Genomic DNA, 19,173 nt, shown 5'->3' with positions numbered 1-19,173 from the left:
TTTTGTTTTTTTTCTCTAGATGTGGTCCGAGTCAAACGGCTTCCACGTGTGTTTGACTTCCTTTAAACTGCTGCTGAAGGATCACAAGGACTTTCTCAGGAAGAGGTGGAAGTACCTGGTACTGGATGAAATCCAGCTTCTCAAAAACATGACAGAAAAACACTGGGAAACAATCCTTACTTTAAAAAGGTTCATAATTTTTCTTTTTTAAAGCTTCCCTTTTCTCAATGTAGTATTATCCATCATAAGGTTTTAAAGTTACATATGTGTACAAGATAGATACCAGTCAACCAAGAAAAAAAGAATTTGTAGAATAAATAAAACATGTGAATAATTAGAATTAAAGTTACAGAATCAATGGCACTGAAATTTAAAAATGTGTGGGAGGGTGGGGGCCACTTTTGAAATTATTAAAACAACCCAATTAAACTTTGATGCATTGTTCTTCAGTCAGCAGAGGCTGCTGTTGATCAACACCCCTCTCCAGAATACCTTGAAGGAGCTGTGGACCATGATACATTTCCTTTTGCCTGGAATTACAAGACAGTACCTAGACTTCCCAGTCAAGGCAGGGACAGACGAAAACCAGGAGTACTGCCACAAGCTTGTTATCCGGTTGCACAGGGTATGTTGTCTGGGGATTAGCCAATATGTTTGAAGTCTGATCAGAGCTGCTCTCTTTTGAAGGGCATGCAAGCAGATGGCTTTGACATTCTGTTTTTTTTCCCCACTTGCTTCAAGATGTTTTGGGTTCAAGTTTATAGCTAACCCAGTGTGAGAGCATCATTCTTTACTTGCATCTATTCAGTTCATTTGAGCTGTACATTACTTTAAATACATCGTAACAGTTTTAATTGATTTCTCTAGGAGTTATACATGAGTTGCTGATTTATATATTAAAAATATTCAGTTTTGCACATTCAAAACCATTAAGTTAATTACGATGGTACCATTGCAGTTTTATCTTTACTAGAACTCTGTAGCATTCTGCTCTGTATGAAAAAACTGTGTGATTGAACAGGACCTGTGCCGTGGTTAAATTGGGATTTTAAAAGAGGTGGAACCGTCGTAACCCTTGTAAGGGGAACGGAATCCTACTTTCAATCAGAAGACCAGGAACGGAATCCTGAAGAGGCGGAACACCATTCCGGACCGTTAAGCACCAATTTAACCCCTGGACCTGTGTATTGTCTGAACCTAGAATTTATTTTTATATTAAATGTGACACTACTGCAGGTGATTCAGCCCTTCATTTTGAGGCGCTCGAAGAGAGACGTTGAGAAGCAGCTGCCAAAGAAATACGAGCACATCCTGAAGTGTCGCCTCTCGAGCAGACAGAAGATACTGTACGAAGATGTTATGACTCAGACCCGGTGAGGAAAGCACAGCTTGTCATTTTGTTGTGCTATGCAGAGCCTGGTCAGAGTTTTATAAAAGTAAATGTCATTTTCTTTTATCTCCTTCCCCAGATCCCAAGAAGCCCTCAAGACCGGTCACTTTGTTAGCGTTCTTCATGTTTTGATGCAACTTCAGAGGATCTGCAATCACCCAGACTTGGTTCATCCTAGAACCACACGGTCTGCCTATGTGTCAGCTGCACTGCAGTATACAACACCCTCCTTAGTACTGGGAGCTATACAGTATGATCCTTGGAAGGTGTGTGAATGTGTTCACTTACAGTCAATAATATATGATTATCAAGAAGGGAAAAAAATAATGGATATATAAAGCCTTGTAACCGGACTGTGGTTATCATTTTTTGTGTTATCTGATATTTATAGCATTGCTTTGACTTAATGATAAATGAATGGTGCTCTTGATTTCACCCAGGCTGCAGTTTAATTTCACAAGCCATGTGTTTGTTTTTGTGTTCAGAATGTGGACATGTCCATATTTGACCTGATCGGAAACGAAAACAAGCTGACAAGGTATGAAGCTGAAGAAGTGTTGCCAAAGCAGAAGGTGACCAGGAAGCTGATTGAGGAAATCTACACCGCCCCTGACCCTCCAGCCAGACCCAAACAAGTGAAATTAAAGCCCAGCAGGTATGTCTTTCCATCTGTAAGCAATCAATACTGTCAGCACCATCATAAAAACCATGAACACAGTTAAGATTTCTAAAATAGCATGGTATGGTACCATCCTTGTAAATTTAAGTAGTAGCCTGAACTATTTCAAGAAATAAAGTGCATGTTTAATTCGTGATTAAATGGTTAAGCATAAAGTTATCATAGCTACATAATGTCATGTTTGTAGATATCTTTTCGGATCTCTTATTGTAACCCGTTTTGGCAGGTTGTTTGAGCCGGTGCAGTACGGTCAGAAGCCTGAGGGCAGGACTGTTGCATTTCCTGGTTCTCCGCCTCAGCGCACACCCACCACCACCACCACCGCGGCTACGGTGTCCCAGCAGGGTCAGGTGCGGGGGAAATCTCCTGTCACCACAGTCCCAGCCACACAGGGTAAGAAAGCACAGCTGTTTAGTTACACTCGGTTTCAGGGACCATATTGGATGGCCATGTCCAATATTTGTACCATTCAGTCACTCAAAAAAAACCAATTTGCAGCATTTGTATGTTTTCATAAAGAAAAAATCACATGGAACGGATGATGTGGTGTGCCAAAACATTATAGTTCCAATTCATATGGGTAACTATTTTTAAATATCCATTCCCAAACATAATTTGTGCTTTCATTTTTTGAAAATAAGGAAATTGTTTAATTGGATTTACTGGTGGGGTAGAAATAACATTTGGTTTGCATAGCAGTTTGTGTCGATGCTACCTTTTTAGAATGATATTGTCTGATTTTTACATTTTGGGTCCAACTTTAAAATCAAAAGCAAAACTAGATGGTTTAAACTTAAATGCAATCATGTTTTTTTTTTATTTTTATTTTTATTTCCATCCTTCTTAAATGTGGCTACAGTATATTCCTGATGCCTAATAACAAAGGTGTGAAAGAAAAAAGCTACCAAAAGAAGCTGCTTAACTCATAATGAACCTTACTCGGTGGATGATTTCTCTGCACACCACTAACAGCAAGCAAACCCCAAACCTTGTCCTTTGCAGCAGCAGGGACGCCGTTTCAGCCAACCCAGACCACTACTACTACTACTACCACTGCATCATCAGTCAGCACTCCTCCCACTCCAGGACAGCAAACGGTTACATCAGCAGCCTCTGTCAGCGGCAGCACTACCTCCTCGACTAGCACAGTGAGCAAGGCTCTGAGCAGCCCTGCAGGTGGCGCTGTGCCCCAGCTAGGCCAGACTGCACCTGTGCCAGTTTCTAGGCCGGCTCAGGTCACGCCACAGGCCCCAGCCCATACCATGCAGCAGAGCGTGCTGCCTCAGAGGCTGGTGCTTACCTCCCAGGCCCAGGCACGATTGCCTAGTAAGTGGCCTCCCCTTCCATGTTTCCTCCCACTTCTGCCACAAAACAAACGTTTAAAAAACGGGGTGACTGTATCGGATGCTGCTAAATTGTCTGACTTGCATCAAGGTGGTTATATAATTGTTCTGGATGAGAACTGTTCACTGCTAGATTAACTTTTATATATGTTTTTTTTACCTTTCTTTATATACTTACCCATGTTGCAATAAGACAGTTGTTTTACTGGATTAGTGCAATAATATGGCAGAACGTTTTAACCTTTCACTTTTAACTGGTTCTGAAAGAATCTCTTCACTGTTAAGGCCTGCTGTCCCATGTGATTCTCAACCACACATGGACCAAATGTGATTATCCCGTAAGTGGGAGTGCAGCGCAGGCTAATGGCAGAATCTCTTTTGTTTCTGATCAGTGTATTCATACAGCTTAGTTAACTTTATGCCAAACCAAATAGTATTTATTATAATCGGTGAAAGCAGACACCATTGTTTAGCAATTGAAACGGAAGGCACCTTAGCAGCATCCCCTCTTGGCCTCTGTGTCTCTGTTTCTGTCTTCCTCTGTCTGATCTGCATGTGTTATTGTTCTGTCACTGCCAGGACTGTCTTCAGACCAAGATTACGTCTTATCCCTTTTTTTCCTCCCTTATGGTACTAATCCACTTGCTTTAAAATCTGCAAGGAGAAACGCTGAACCCAGAGCTGCTGTGCCTTATATTCTTTAAAAGGGATGGTCAGTTCTGTGGCAACCCTTTTAAATGTGCACTGGCTAGCATGCCAAGCCCTGCCCTGATGGCATTTTCCTCCAAGGACCAGACACTGCCTTTACAGAAGCTGAATGTTTCCTAACATCTTAATTATTAACAGATTTGTCATGTGTTTGCAAATCTAAATGTGCAGTTCATTTCCTATAATGCTGCTTGATGTAGGACCTTGATACTTTTTATGGAGTGGTAAATTGGCACATAACTCATAAGTATTAACAAACTTAATGTATGGCATAGTACATATATGAAAAGGCTGTTTGTATTAAGGTTTCAAATTTTCTTTCCTTTTTTTCTACTTTTAATTTAAGATTTTTGCTGTATGCTTTTGAAAAGGCAAAATAATTCAAGCATCATGTTTGCTGGGGAGTATTGTTTTATGAAAACAAAAATCGCAGCTCCTAATAACTCTCTTTAAATCTTGCATGAAAATCACTGTCTCACCTGTTTACTAACAAAAGCCACTAAATGTGATTTCTGTGCTTTTAGGCAAAGTATGTTTTAACACTCTACTTTTTGCCATTTCACTTTGTTGAAGGTGGAGAGGTTGTGAAGATCGCTCAGCTCGCCTCTATTACTGGCAGCCAAAGTAGAATCACCCAGCCCGAGATGCCCGTTACTTTGCAGTTTCAGGGCAACAAATTTACCTTGTCCTCCAGCCAGCTTCGGCAGCTTACAGCCGGCCAGCCCTTGCAGCTACAAGGTACACTCGGTAATGTACAAGCAAAACAACATATTTTCTTTTCTTTAACCTTTTGCTGTTCTCTTTTGGCCAAATTATTATTGTGACTATTGAGTCTTAAAAATATTATTACTTTTCCAGAGTACATCTGTATTACTGTGCAGTTTTCTGTTTGTTTTTCACCCTCATATGGGTCTGGACCCAATGCTCGCTCTAACACTTGTAGTAACACTTTTATTTTTGACATTTTTCTTTATACTCCAATTTTGTAACAGTTTCACTCAACACTGCAGAACATTAGTGGTCTTAAGAAGATGAAAGAGAACTCTCTTCAATACAGCAGAACATCATTGCAGCATAGGAAAGATAACTCCACTTAGCACAGCGGACCAGACTTAAATATTTTTGTGTGTAACTTTATTTCAGTATAAGGGTTAATCTGAATATAGAACATAGACAATTATAGAAGTAACACAGGATCTAGCTAGAGGGAAGTTAAAATAAAATGTGTAGCTTTGAAACTCTTATCTAAGTACCTTTTTTGGTTTGTTTTTCATGCATATCATGCAGGCAATATTCTGCAGATCGTGTCAGCACCTGGCCAGCAGATCCTAAGACCTCAGGGCTCTGTTGTAATGCAGACAGTATCTCAGACCCAGCCTGTGCAGAATGCTGTGACTGCGCCGAGCCAACAAGCACAGACCGCCACTGCTCCCACTACCACAGCAGTGCAAGGCAAGGGTAAGTGATGCAAGATAGCATTCATTAATGACATAACTAGCGTGACTGCCTTGCTGAAGTCGCATGAAGATTCCGAGTTAGAGGCAGAACACTTTGGAGTTCCATCTTATTTGGTTAACAGCTGCACTCTGATTTTTTTTTTTCTCAATTGAGATCCTCACAGGATTTACTGTTTACTTAGAGATCTTTTTCATATATCCATGTTAACAAACTATTCAATATGAACTGCCATACCCTATGTCTATTTTTGCTCGCAAATAAAAAAAAACATTTCTAGTTTTGGAAGACACCCACACAAATTCCTTTTCCTTACTCCAGTACTTTTCAGGTACAGTGTAGTTTCCCAGCATGGTCTAGGGATAGATAAAAAGCCTACCTAACCGGTTGGCTAGACTTGTGGAACCAACAGATATGAACTCATGTTACAGATTACTTTATTAAATCATATCCCCGTTTCCTTTAAAGCCCCAGCCGTCGTTGTGAGAACTGCTGTTCCAAGCACAGCTGCGGGAGACCAGACTGCAAATGTGAAAGCTGTTGCTGCGACAGGAACTACGACCCAGGTACTGCTGTTCTCTGCGACTTCAGGATGTCTGTCCACACATTTTGAACTAATTGAGAGCAGTGCTTTTTTAAAACGTTTGCGTCTGTCTTGTAGGAGGCCTCAGAAGCAAGGAACCGGCTCGTTAAGGAACGGCTAGACAGGGTGTTTTCTGCAAACGAGAGGAGATGCTCTCGATCTGTATTCTATGGGGCAGACCTTCTGGAAGTCTGCTCTGTGTTCGACAAAGACCCAGTACCCAAACCTGCCACTGAGTCCAATAACTCTTGGAGGTGGATTGGCAGGGCCAACTGCCTGAGTGTCCAGCAAGCAAGTGCTTCTGTTTCTCACCTGCAAGAAGCTTTATTCACTTCAGAGCAGAGACGAGAAGCCCTGCAGGACATGGCACAGCGGTACGTACATTTATCATTGAAACCGTCACTGGAACACATGTTCTCGAATTTTAGGACTTTGTGTTTTTACCATTTGCATAAAAAAAAAAGATTACATAATATTTTACTTTAATATTCTTTACATTTTGTTTATAAGAAAAGTTTCTTGAAAAGTAAAACCTGACTAAACAATTTGGGGGAATAAACTAAACCAGAGCAAGACGTGTTCTCTTGGATGTACTGCCATTTGTCTTTAAATCGTTAAACACTGCAGACCTGTACAGAGGTCTTGGAAAGATGACTCCATCTGTAAAATTACTTCTGTACTGAAATAGTTAATGATGTCTCTTTCCGTTCAGGTTTGTCTGTGTCGTTCCGCCTGCTATAGCACCTGCCCCACAGCTGTACTCGGCAAATCCTCCCCCTCAGTACAGTCTCGAACTGAAGATGTTTAGACACAAGTTCCACCAAGAAATGGCTCCGCACACAAAGCAGCTGAGGAGCCCTACTGCAAACCACCTTATAGAGTTTCCTGATCTCCGACTGTTACAGATGGACTCAGGTCGGTCTGTGTTTTACACCCAATGTCCACTTGATTTGTTCTGTAACTCTTATAAGATAAAACCAGCAATATGCCAAAGTAATTATTATACTAAATGATTGAATTTTGGGAGCAGTGTTCGATTTAAGTTTTGAGCACAACAATGCATCCTTGTGTCACTGTCACTTGTGATTTTTAAATTGTTTCCTTCAGGGAAGCTGGAGGCTTTGTCAGTTCTGCTACACAAGCTGAAATCGGAAGGCCGTCGGGTGCTGATTTTCACACAGATGGTGAAAATGCTGGACATCCTAGAGAAGTTCTTGGACTATCACCATCTTCCCTACGTGAGGATTAACGAGAAAACCCCAGCCGAGCAGCGGCAGGTAATGCATCTTCGCTTTCGGTAAAGCTAATCCAAAGGTGTTCCCTTTGCTAACTCCAGGGGCCTCCGATACAGTGTGGTGCCCTGGCATTATACAGGGATAGATTTAAAGGCTTTCCTCCCTCCCTGACTGGACTTGTATTCCTTTTGGGGCCTATATGTGAGCCAACAGACGTGAATTAATTAGATTGTAAGACCCAACGCAGGGATCATTAGCAGAAATTGCTGTTGGTAATCCAGGCAATTGCCAATCTGTCAAGTCTCGCTATGGTCATACGTTGATTAAGACGCATTGTTTTTGCTTATATTTGTATCATGTTACAATAGCCTGAGCTTTGTGATTTTTTTCATGTTTGGTGGCAGACAATGGTTCTTTTACTTCTAATTTATTTTTGGGGGGTGAATAATGCTTTTAGTGTCTGTGTTTCATCAAATGGAGTATGTGTTGACATTGCAAAAAATATATAATTTTTAAAAATCTGTATCCTGAAAACACTTTTTAAACTTAGGAACAGATGAGGAACTTCAACAGGAACAAGCAGATATTTTGCACCATTCTCTCAAACCGGTGTGGTTCTGTGGTGGGCAGTGTCCTGGATGCAGACACTGTTGTGTTTTATGACACTGACCTGAACCCCAGCATGGATGCCAAGACTCAAGAATGGTGTGACAGGATCGGCAGGTCCAAGGATATCCATATATACAGGTAATCAAAGCACCAGCAACTTGGAACTAACTGATGCCTACAGGGTGATTTAAAATGTCAAAGTCGAAAATCAGTAACTTATTTTTTGAGCCTAATGGTTGTCCCACCTCACTACAGGCTTGGAAGTGGTAACTCTATTGAAGAGAAGCTTCTGAAGAATGGAACTAAGGATCTAATCAGAGAGGTGGCTGCCCAGGGGACTGACTACACCTTGGCCTTTTTAACACAGGTATGTAACCATTTTAAAAGCGAATTGGTAGAGCCATGTAACTGTACCGAAGTGTCAACCTGCTGTTTCAAAATGTTTTTTTGCATTCTTGTGCAATGCTTTCTGCTGGCATACAATCAATCCCCTTCCTTACTCCAGGTGCTTCAAATGCAGTGAAGTGTCCTGGCATTGTCTGGGGAAAGAATAAAGCGCTTACATATCATCTTTATTGGGCTTACATTCCCTTTTAAGCCTTGTATGTGAGCCAACAGACTTAGGAATCAATTTCAAATGTTGTAATCAAGTTTTGCAGACCATTTAAAGATTGAAATTAGTCATTTAATCCTAGTAATTCACAAGCCAATTACATTTTTTTTTTGTTAGCGAACAATCCAGGACCTGTTTGAAGTGGAGTCTGGGTCTGGAGAAAAAGTGGAAGAGTTTGTGGTGCTCCATCAGGACCCATCTCCAGCAGAAACCATCTCTCCCAGAATAGCACGGCCATACATACAGGCATTAAACAGCATTGGCAAGGAAGGGGCTTCGGGGGCTCCTATAAAATCTGAAGACGACAGTGCTGCAGAAACGAGTGAAGATTTGGGTGTGGAAGGAGATGTGAAGTATGAAGACGAGCCTTCTCGCTTGGAGGAACTGGTCGCAGTTGTAGAGCAGGTAAGGTGAAACCTACCATAACCAAACTAACATGCTAGCGATTTAGCTATGCATGTACTAGTTCCTAAAGACAGTAGTTGTATGCCAGACATTTCTTAGATGCGTATGTCAACCAGCTCGTTATATGTAGTTGAAAGTGTAGTTATCTGAATTGTGCATTATTTTATTCTTTTAATATGTGTCTTTCTACAGCTTACTCCAATTGAGAAATATGCTTTACATTACCTGGAGTTTGTTCACATGTCCAGCACTGAAGAGGAAGAAAGGAAAGCTATGGTAAGAACTGACAACACCTTTTTTTTATTTTTATTTCCACACAAAATATTTGGTTACATTTATTTAGCTGGGAATGCAAGTGGATCATTTATGATATAAATATAAGGGTGCCTCAAGTTAAAGTTGAAATTGCTAATCTTTACTACCTGCTCTGATGGTTAATGGTTCCAATTGTAGGAGAAGATGATTGCTGCTAAGAAAGAGTGGGAGGTGCAGCAGCTGAAGAAACTGAAGATCGAAGACGAGGAGAGAATGATGCTGGAGGAGGAGGAAGATCTCTTTACTTACACTCGTGAAGACGCCTACAACATGGTACTTGAAGGGTTAATCTCTCCACATAAAATAGTTCTATGATTTCATCTGATAATGGAATGCACACAACCTGTAGTGTTTCTTTTTGCGATCTGTGTGCGACATCCAACATCGGTAAAACCTTTGTTTAAAAAATATTTAGAAATTTTCACTACATGTTTTAAGTTGATGGAATTATCACAAAGATCGCAAGCGGAGAAGCGTCTTCTCATATCGATAGGAAGGCATATGTCATTTTTTAGTTATTTACAATAAGATTAATAGTACCCTAATAATTTACAATGTCTAGAAGTTTTTCACCTGACTTTTTTAAAAGAATTTTGTCAACAATTATTTATTTTTTTTAGGAATATGTCTATGATGGTCCAGACGGACAGACGGAAATAATGCCGGTAACTTGATTTATAATTTTTCTTTCTTTTAAGGTATATTTTGCAAACCATTTTGATTCTATTTAAATATATATCTTTTTTATGTAATTGTTGCACACAATGTGTTTTGTCTGTGTAGCTGTGGACCCCACCAACACCCCCTCAAGATGACAATGACGTCTACATCGACTCTGTGATCTGTCTCATGTATGACAGCACTCCCGTGCCTGAATCGAAGCTGCCACCTGTTTACGTGAGGAAGGAACACAAGCGGCTTAAGATGGATCCATCCGGTATGGGTTTAGTTCTGCAAACAGGGATATGTGTGGACAGACAAAGTAGATAAGCAAATTGGTCCAAATGCACACATGGATAGCTGCCTTCATAGTACAAAAGATAATAAGATGTCATTCTTGCAGAATGGTATAGTATACCTTTATGGGTGGGCTTCACCTGCCAGGTCAGAATGACGTAGAAATTGTTCCTCTGCTTTGGGAGCGTGCTGTCTCTCTCACACTAGTGCAGCGCAGTAATTTGCTGTCTCTGTGGTAGCTGCAGGTAGGAAGAAGAAGCAGCGTCATGGAGAGACAGTCATCCCCCCGCGCTCGCTGTTTGACAAGGGCAGCTTCCTGAAGCCACGCAGAGAGGGGAAAGACCAGAAGAAGAACTTTTCGCTCAAGCAGCAGGCTCCCTTCGCTAAACCTCTACCCTCGCTTGTCAAACCTGCTGTTGAGGCTGGGCAGGACAATCCTGAGTGGCTGATCAGTGAGGACTGGGCCCTGTTACAGGTATGAGATTTCCATAAAAATGCACGTGTTAAATCAACCAAAAAATCTTGTTAAGAATTTGTCAAATTTCAGTATTAAATGTATACATCGGCAGTCTTATGTTGTGTATAGATGTCATCCCGTTTTTGTAGATTTAAAAAAAAAAAAAATGTTTTTAATAGGATTTTCTGAGTACAATATTTGTTGTGATTTAATATAAGTTAGTATTCTGGCATTCCTTTCTCCAAAACTGCGCAAGATAACCTCTCCTATAACAATAGGAAATACTCTTCACCCAACGTATTAACTTGTAGTGCGCTACAAGGTTGTTTTTTCATTGTGCTCAGTTGTGGAGTTTGTGGAGGTTTTTGCTTTGTGTCATTGTATTAATACAATGTCTGTTTTTACTTTCCCCACAGGCCGTGAAGCAGTTGCTCGAGCTGCCCTTGAACCTCTCCATTGTTTCAGCTGCGCACACACCAAACTGGGACATGGTCAGCGATGTTGTTAACTCCTGCAGCCGGGTCTATCGCTCCCCCAAACAGTGCCGGAGCAGATACGAGAACGTCATCATCCCCAGGGAGGAAGGAAAGGTGGGAAACGTTCAGAGCCTTTCTATAGCTAAAACTGCAGACTTCAGCACAGCTAAAGAGCAAGAGACGCTGTGGGCAAGCTATGAAGCGTTATCAAGCATTTTGAGACTTGTAATAAGCAAAAAAATATCATATAAGAGCTGTGTGTCAGCCCACCTAAATAACATCCCCTTTTAAAACTAATTAAGTCTTAGGAAGTGTGTTCTAAAGCACAGATTCAAGTGTCGTCCACAGTGTTTGTTTTATGAAGAAAACAGTAATGCTTTCTAAATGTTTTTATTTATTTATTTTTTTATTACAGTTGGTCTACGAAGCCAATCCAAAAAAGAAAACCAAAAGCATTTACAAGGTAAGCTACAATCCTATTGAAATTGCAAAACGCCAATATTGGACCTTATTAGGTTTCAGCATCTATGTTAATACAATAATGCATGCTTCCGTGTGATAACATAAATACTATATTGAACTCCCAAAAAAGCCGTACAAACACCAGAGAGGAATAAATACTTTTAGATTGTCCTATTATGCTTGTTTTATGCGTTTTTTAATGTGGTTTTTTAATTTTTTTAGTCCAAAAATAGCCGTCCGCTTCGCACCTGCCAGATCTACGCCCAGGATGACAGCGCTACTCACATTCACCTGTATAACAGTCGCTTTGAGTTGATGAAGATTATCGCCAGCAAGCGAAGTCCACCTATTAAGCCGCTGTAAGTGGTTTCTTGTATTATTAATTGCTGTAGAATATACATAATTATTCATCTTTTAATAAAAATAATAATTGTTGTATACTTTCTCACCCCAGACTGGGTATGAATCCATTCCAGAAGAATCCTAAGCATGCCTCAGTGTTAGCAGAGAGGTAGGTCATTTTACTTTATTATTTGTATAACCTTAGATATCAAATGAAATCACCGTCTAATCAACCCCACTTTTTGTATCTTGTTTCCCCTAGCGGAATCAATTATGATAAGCCACTGCCTCCTATCCAGGTTGCATCACAGCGCGCGGAGAGAATTGCAAAGGAGAAAAAGGTTTGTTATATATCAATATTCATATACTAATATTTATATATATAAAAAATAAAATGTAATTATTCAAATAAGTAACTCTTAAAGCTTAACCGCGCCCCGGCCTGCAGTTTGGGAACCCCTGTGCTAATGCATGGCATTTTCTGCATGCTTTGTTTCAAGGCTTTGGCAGAGCAGCAGAGGGCTCAGCAGTTAGCTCAGCAACAGGCTGGCCCACAGCCTCCACCACCACCTACTCCACAGCCACAGACGCAGCAGCCAGCCCAGCCCCAGGCTGTCCCTCAGGCTCAGGCAGTGGTCCAGGCCGCCGGAAACACCGTCACCAACACAGCCTCACTGGTAAGAGCATGGAACTGGAAGTGAGGCCTTGCTTGGCAGCTGTCATGTTTTTTTATTTATTTTCATACAGTGTATTTAGCTCTGGTTGGCTTGCAGTTACACAGTTCTTGCCTGGAAGGATTTTTTTTTCTGTGTGTGTGTGTGGATTAGAGCATCTTAATGATGAAAATAGACTCCTGCAGCCAGATCTATCACACCTGAACAGTACAGGAACAGATACAAGAGCGTCATCATCCCCAGTGTGTGAATCGAAGGGCAAACAATGGCATTCTCCTGTACTGCCGTCCTTCTTACAGCAGGCACAGTAGAGTATTTTCTGCAAGTTCTGGTGGTGTTCTCGGGTTAATAGTTTTTTTTTTTTTTTCACCAGTTCATCTTTTTTTTTATTCTATCCTTATTAGCAGGCTGGAACAATCAAGACAGCAGCTGTTGGAACAAGTCTTCAGACTGGTACGAACCCCTATTTATCACAACAGGCATGACAAACGGATGTGTGCGTTCTGTTGTTTTAACGTCTCATTTTCCCTCTTTTTTTTTTTTTCAGCGCCTGTCAGTGGCAATGTGATTGTGAATACAGTGGCAGGAGTTCCAGCAAGCTCGTTTCAGCCCACCAACAAACGGCTTGCCTCTCCGGTTATTCCTGCCACTTTGACAGTAAGCTTTACCTTTCCTTGTCCAGGCGATACGCCTTATTCAAAATCTGCAATTGCTTGGAAAAGCATTTGTGGAGTGATATTTTGCTTGCATATCCCAGGTGATTAAAAATGCAATAACATAGCAATTATTTGATCCATTCTTAAGCCCTGTTTTTACAAGAAAATAAATAGAAAGCCAAGGAGAGTGGAGGGTTTGGCTGCTTTATACAATAAATCTGTTCTAATATGGTTAATAGTCTGGGATATTGTTAGTAACAGTATTTTGTTTATCCTGTAAAAAAAAAAATAATAATCAAATAAATCACCTTCTCTTCGCAGACAACAGTAGGCGCCTCCCCCCAGGTGGTACACACTCAGCAACGGACAGTCTCAACTCCCGCTGCACCTGCTGAGGTTGTTGCCATAGCAACCAACCAAGGAGTCAGAACCGTAACACCGGTAACGGCATCAACCGTGTCGACCACCCTCACTCCAGTGCAAACGCAGAACAGGTCTTTGATTACACAGGTTAACCCAGGTAAAATAAAGATGTATACATTTAATGCAATTTAGAAATGTTGTAAAGTTTTGTTTTAAATGCTACAGTATTAGCTGAGCTATAATAGATGAGTACATTCAAACTGCTGATTTATACATATTTGTGCATGTTGTGCACGTACAGTATAGTCAAACTAGTACTGAAGCAATATAACCGTGTTTAATGTGACTGGACCTCAACGATGTTGGAATGGCCTTTTGTTTGAATGTCCCCCTCCAGCCACAGCCCCTAGTATGCAGTTACCTCCAGGTAAAGGCATCACCCATGCCCAGCTCCACCTCCTGAGGCAGCAGCAGGCTCAGGTGCAGGTCCAGCAGATCCAGGCTCAGGCTGGCTCTCCTGCCCAGATAAAGACTGTCGGCAAGCCAACTCAGGTACGACTTCAGAGAAACAGTATAGATCTGCGAGGCGACAGTGCTTCATTTTTTGAGTAATCACATTGTTAGATATTTCAATGGGCAGGAGCCACTTCTGCCTGCTGCCCCTACTTTGCTATTACCAGACTTTTGTTGCGGTGGTGGTCTTGCTTTGCTGTATGGCACAATGATGAAGTATGGTATGAAAAGTATTTTTTGTGTTTTTTTTTTTTTTTTTGTCAAGTCAGTGGACATCTGGGGTTCTGAGATGTTCATGAAATGTTCTCTTGGGGAGATGCACTCTAAAAATAATTCCTTGTTTTTAGGAACAGTTTTTGAAGATACAGCAGAAGCAGAAACTCCAGCTACAGCACCAGCAGGCAGTAGCAGCCCAGCAGCAGACGCAACAGCCCTCGCAACAGGCAGCTCAGGCACAGCAGCAACAGGGGCAGCAGCAGCAGCAGATCACCGCAGTGACCACGTCCAGAGGAGGGCCGGTCCTCACTGGCACCACGGTCACCAACCTGCAGGTCGCACGTCTGGTGAGTTCCTTTGGAAATCAGAAGGACTCGCTTCTAAAGGAAGAGTACCACTGTAGGTTGCAAAATGCTCAGTGAAACTCGATTGGGTCACTGAAGGCATGGTTCTCAAAGAGGGTGAAACGAGTAGAACTGTTTCCACGACTCCAGTGTACTACTTTTTTTTTTTTTGGACCCTGTTGAGATGTATTTTTTATATTTAAAGAGGCTTCCGTTAAACAGAGCCTGCCAACTACTTTAACAAGCGACATACAGTAAGATAGCGGTTTGAGCCATTTCACGGTTTACAGTGAACCTTGTTAGTCAAACCTACCAAGGGGAAAAGCTCAGCTGGGCCAAATTAAGCTCAGTAATTTACTTAAGGAAAATAGTTTGGTAATTTGTGGAAATGACCTAAAGGCAGATGTGACTTCTCCGCAGACACGAGTGGCTGGAACCCAGCTGCAGGCTCAGGGGCAGATCCAGAGCCAGCCTGCACAGACCGCCCAGGTGACCCTGACGAAACCCCCTGTGGTGTCTGTGCCGGCAGTCACCACTCTGCCTGTCACTATGGCAGGGATCAGCGTGGCTATCGGACAACCGCAGAAAGCAGGTGAGCGAGGGAATGCTGCTCAATACTCCTGCTTCTTGGTTGGGTGCCAGGAATCCAAGCATACTGTTTTGTCATTTGATTTCTAGATGCAGGACAAAATGGATCAACCAACCCCTGCATCTCATATGAAAAACAATATATTTCTCTGAGGAATGTCTTGTACTATAATCTTGATACTCTGTTATGATTAGTGTGTTTGAAAAAGCAGTAGGGGGGTGGGGGGGTCAGAATATGTACTTTAGGAACCAACCCTTATCATAACAAAGTCATATTTTGTTTTTACAAGGAAATTAGATGTTGATGTTTCATCTGGCAGGGGATAGAAATAAGACTCCTATTGCATAGCAGTTTCACCCATTCCAGGTTTTAATCTGTGCTTCATTAGTCCAGTGTATAAGTAACCAGGTCAGGTGTGTCTTATTAAACTCCTGGTAAAACCAGGAATGGATCAAAGTGCCATGCCATGGGAGTCTCCTCGATGTGGCCTATCTTATTGAGCCATTCCATATTAGGAATAACTACATTCTGAACTGGAGTGGGACTCTCGCTCCTCATGGTGATGATGTGGTTGTTTGTATTTTCAGGTGGCCAGGTGGTGGCGCACCAGTTGCAGATGCAGCAGCATCTTCTGAATCTCAAAAAACAGCAGGCAGCTGCCGCTGCAGCCGCACAGCAGCAAAAAGCAGTGCAGACCCAGGTGGGGCAGGGACAAGGCACTGTGCAGCAGAAGGTAACTTTTGACCTCCCTGCTTTGTTTTTCCTCGGACAGTATTAAAAACGTGTGTGATATTAGTGCAATCTTTTACGGCGGAGGTCCTAAGGTAGTGTCAAAACTGTTCATTTAAAATTGTTCATGGAATATTTTAAACAATGTTTGTATTACAATATCAGGATCGTACCTATTTGCTTTCTTATCAGTCTTCAGTTGGCAAAAGATCCAAAGTTTCTTAAGTCATGGGTCAGTAGCTGTGTAGTAATCTGAGTTTTTATTCAGGTGACCGTCCAAGCTCAGCAGCCTACACAACAGAAAGTGACCTACACAACCGCTCAGCTCCAGCCAGGCATTAAAACACAGTTTCTGACAACCTCTATTGCCCAGGCACAGAAGCCATCAGCAGCACAGCAAGTGCAGACTCAATTACAGGTAAAGAAAGAAAGCATTTTAAATGTTGCTAATACTGCAGTGATAAAAGTGAAGAGATACAGCTTGGGACACGTGAAAATGCACAAAGAATTGAATTTGATATAAATAAAGAAATAATATGATTTTTAAAAAAATATATATATATCATTTATTTTTTATTAAAAGGTTGCAAAGCTTCCGCAGATCGTCCAACAGCAAACTGTAGCCAATATCCAACAAATGGTGTCTGCATCACAGGTAAGAATGAATGAATTAATAATAAAAATAAATGTGTCCAGTAATTGATTAACATAAGTTCCTTTAAGTCCTGCCACTTTTCCTTCTTGAGTTGTTTGAATTGTTTTTAGTCATTCTGGCCCAACCCCATTCGTTTGTCTTACAGATGCAGGGTCAGACACAGACGCTGACGTTATCCCAGAATACCGGCCAGCAGCAAGTCCAGGTGATCCCAGCAGGCACTGCCACAGCACAGAAACTCCTGCAGCAGCAGGTGGGGCTGGCAGCATCCCCGCATAGCCCTGCACAGGGGGCAGCCTCCTCCGAGAGCCAGGGCCAGCAGCAAGCCAAGGTGCAAGTCCGGGCAGCCCCAGCAGTGCGGGTCAAGGCACCCACCAAACCCAGCTAAGAACAACTGGACCACAGAAAACTGAACATGGGATGAAAGGTTGACACACACTCCTGTGTGTTTTTATATGTGCGCACAGGGAAGAGCGTCAAAGCAAAGCAGGAATTACACGTCGATGTGCTGCGGCAGTCAAATGGAATTTTAAGAAAGGCAACAGCTGTGCGTTCACCATTTTTGCTGCAGAACTGACTTCGACAAAGACTTTTCTTGCAATTGCATAAACAACAAGCTGTTTTTGAAGCAATTTTTGAAGTTTGTTCAGTTGTCAAAAACAGGGGTTTTGGGTTGCTTTACAGTGACTTCAAGTTGCTGATGAGGAGGAAAGTTAATGCTCTGTCGACTGGTTGCTTTTTTAAATATTTTTTCTCATAACTTTCGGTTATTTCAAATAAATAAGTGATTTAAAAAACATAAATAATAATAATTAAAGTTCACATTTAAAGCTTTATTTTTAGTTTACCCCCTTTAACATAACTGGAGTCGTGTACCCTAAAATTTTTCCTCCAGTCTCCGTTCTGGTGGACATAAATTCCCAGGTATCGGAACATGTGTCTTTTTATATATATATATATATATAAAAATTTAAAAAAAGTATCCGCAAAGCAGTTTAGGTAAAAAGGGTCTGTTATAATTTACGTTGCAACATTAAAGTCATGCTCAAGGATGGCAGATTTACTTGGTATGTTGGCCATTGACTCACACTGTCAGAGATGGAGGTAGAGTGTGCGTGATTTCTTTTTTGGTGGGAGGGGGTTCAGAAATTGGGGTTGTGTTACTCTATTTTGGCCTATATGTTTCACCCCACTGACGAGTTTTTGTGCTGTTTGACTGTTGAATGTGTCACCTTGTATATTGAATTATACGTTGATATGTTTTGTAATTTTTCTTTTTGGACTTCTTCAGATATTGTGTATGTGTGTGTGTGTGTGTGTGTGTGTTGTCTTTCCCTTCTATGTAGAACTAAAATCATCATGTTTTGCCATAAAATGCCACAATGCAAAACTAGCTAAATGTCTGGCTGCTAACCTTGCCCAAAATACAGGAAGGTATAGTGTTCTTTTAAATAGATTAATGATTTAACCATTTTTGCAAACCAATTGATCTACAATGCTACGCTTGTTACTGACTGCTTGAAACTGAGATAGATATGCATCTGTTTGCATAATACTATAGCAAAAATAATTTATTTTAGAAGGTCAAGCAATGGCTTGTAAGGCAAATATAACAGGTCTGATGTATGTAATATGTGTCCTTCCCTGATAGCATTGTTAGACTCCCTTATTTTTATAAAGTTTTATAATTTAACCAGTCCGTCTTTTCAATGATAAAACTACTTGGTGATGATTTAAAGAAAAAATGACTACTGCTCAGCTCAAAATTGGAGGGTTGCGGGGGGCAATCGCAGACATAGACTTCCAACCCCCCATCCCTTGTTGATTGTAAAATTGGTTGTTTGACATTCCAAACACGGAAGTACATTTTGATGTTTCATAATGGAATATGGATACGCTTTTGTATGTTTGCTACTGTTACGAGTATTTCATGTTTATCTTTTTTTATTATTATTTCACATTACAGTATTCATGTTTGTCATTCTCCCAGGAAATGTAAAATCTTTTTAAAATAATGGACATTTATAATTTCTTGAGTTTAAAAAATTGACTGTAAAGTGGCTAAAAAATAAAAGTTTATGTACCTTTTTGTTTTACTGATTTGTGTTGCCTAAACTATAACTCTGTAAAGAAATCTTTTTGTTTGTTTGTACATATTCATCACTGAGGATATAGATTACTTTAGGTTTTTTTGTTTCACATTATACATGTATGTTTAGTTCTTTTAAAAGTGTAAATAACCTGTGAACAGCAAGAAACAGAATTTGTACTTGTAAAGCAGGGACGATGTACCAAGCAGTGATGTGTGTTCAGTTTTTTTCATCCTGACCCGATGGTGTAATAAATTGTACATTTTTTAAGCATCGTGTGTCATATTAATGACAGCAATTCACTAAAGGTCTGGT

At 40.9% G+C, this 19,173-nt stretch overlaps 1 protein-coding gene and 2 non-coding genes across 18 annotated transcripts in view; all 3 read left to right on the top strand.

The window, feature by feature from the left end:
• LOC117427962 (E1A-binding protein p400-like) overlaps positions 1-19,131 on the top strand; it is a 30,064-nt gene extending 10,933 nt beyond the window's left edge. For 5 of the 16 annotated variants that reach the window (XM_058994574.1, XM_058994572.1, XM_058994566.1 and 2 more), the window contains 37 exons: positions 20-189; positions 451-625; positions 1,237-1,373; positions 1,470-1,656; positions 1,876-2,045; positions 2,296-2,462; positions 3,072-3,395; positions 4,694-4,867; positions 5,408-5,578; positions 6,044-6,141; positions 6,237-6,532; positions 6,871-7,073; positions 7,266-7,435; positions 7,944-8,140; positions 8,258-8,369; positions 8,733-9,020; positions 9,213-9,296; positions 9,474-9,608; positions 9,956-10,000; positions 10,119-10,272; positions 10,532-10,767; positions 11,166-11,339; positions 11,641-11,688; positions 11,910-12,046; positions 12,142-12,198; positions 12,292-12,370; positions 12,530-12,706; positions 13,108-13,156; positions 13,251-13,360; positions 13,681-13,879; positions 14,120-14,274; positions 14,583-14,798; positions 15,216-15,387; positions 15,972-16,117; positions 16,382-16,531; positions 16,697-16,768; positions 16,914-19,131. In XM_058994574.1, coding sequence (XP_058850557.1) covers positions 20-189; positions 451-625; positions 1,237-1,373; positions 1,470-1,656; positions 1,876-2,045; positions 2,296-2,462; positions 3,072-3,395; positions 4,694-4,867; positions 5,408-5,578; positions 6,044-6,141; positions 6,237-6,532; positions 6,871-7,073; positions 7,266-7,435; positions 7,944-8,140; positions 8,258-8,369; positions 8,733-9,020; positions 9,213-9,296; positions 9,474-9,608; positions 9,956-10,000; positions 10,119-10,272; positions 10,532-10,767; positions 11,166-11,339; positions 11,641-11,688; positions 11,910-12,046; positions 12,142-12,198; positions 12,292-12,370; positions 12,530-12,706; positions 13,108-13,156; positions 13,251-13,360; positions 13,681-13,879; positions 14,120-14,274; positions 14,583-14,798; positions 15,216-15,387; positions 15,972-16,117; positions 16,382-16,531; positions 16,697-16,768; positions 16,914-17,156 — 5,877 coding nt within the window. In that variant the 3' untranslated portion in view covers positions 17,157-19,131. The remainder of the gene's footprint in view (positions 1-19; positions 190-450; positions 626-1,236; positions 1,374-1,469; positions 1,657-1,875; positions 2,046-2,295; positions 2,463-3,071; positions 3,396-4,693; positions 4,868-5,407; positions 5,579-6,043; positions 6,142-6,236; positions 6,533-6,870; positions 7,074-7,265; positions 7,436-7,943; positions 8,141-8,257; positions 8,370-8,732; positions 9,021-9,212; positions 9,297-9,473; positions 9,609-9,955; positions 10,001-10,118; positions 10,273-10,531; positions 10,768-11,165; positions 11,340-11,640; positions 11,689-11,909; positions 12,047-12,141; positions 12,199-12,291; positions 12,371-12,529; positions 12,707-13,107; positions 13,157-13,250; positions 13,361-13,680; positions 13,880-14,119; positions 14,275-14,582; positions 14,799-15,215; positions 15,388-15,971; positions 16,118-16,381; positions 16,532-16,696; positions 16,769-16,913) is intronic. The other 11 variants (XM_058994577.1, XM_058994579.1, XM_058994571.1 and 8 more) reach the window with 7 other exon arrangements.
• Positions 7,475-7,607, top strand: LOC117427227 (small nucleolar RNA SNORA49). The gene has a single exon (XR_004548212.2). It is a non-coding gene; the product is annotated as a small nucleolar RNA SNORA49 (small nucleolar RNA).
• Positions 8,488-8,621, top strand: LOC117427228 (small nucleolar RNA SNORA49). Its single transcript, XR_004548213.2, has one exon. It is a non-coding gene; the product is annotated as a small nucleolar RNA SNORA49 (small nucleolar RNA).
• Positions 19,132-19,173: the final 42 nt, after the last annotated feature.

This window comes from Acipenser ruthenus, chromosome 21 (genome assembly GCF_902713425.1).
Source record: "Acipenser ruthenus chromosome 21, fAciRut3.2 maternal haplotype, whole genome shotgun sequence".
NCBI lineage: Eukaryota > Metazoa > Chordata > Actinopteri > Acipenseriformes > Acipenseridae > Acipenser > Acipenser ruthenus.
The sequence above is the reverse complement of the archived record's forward strand: the minus strand, read 5'-3'. Positions and strand labels throughout refer to the sequence as shown.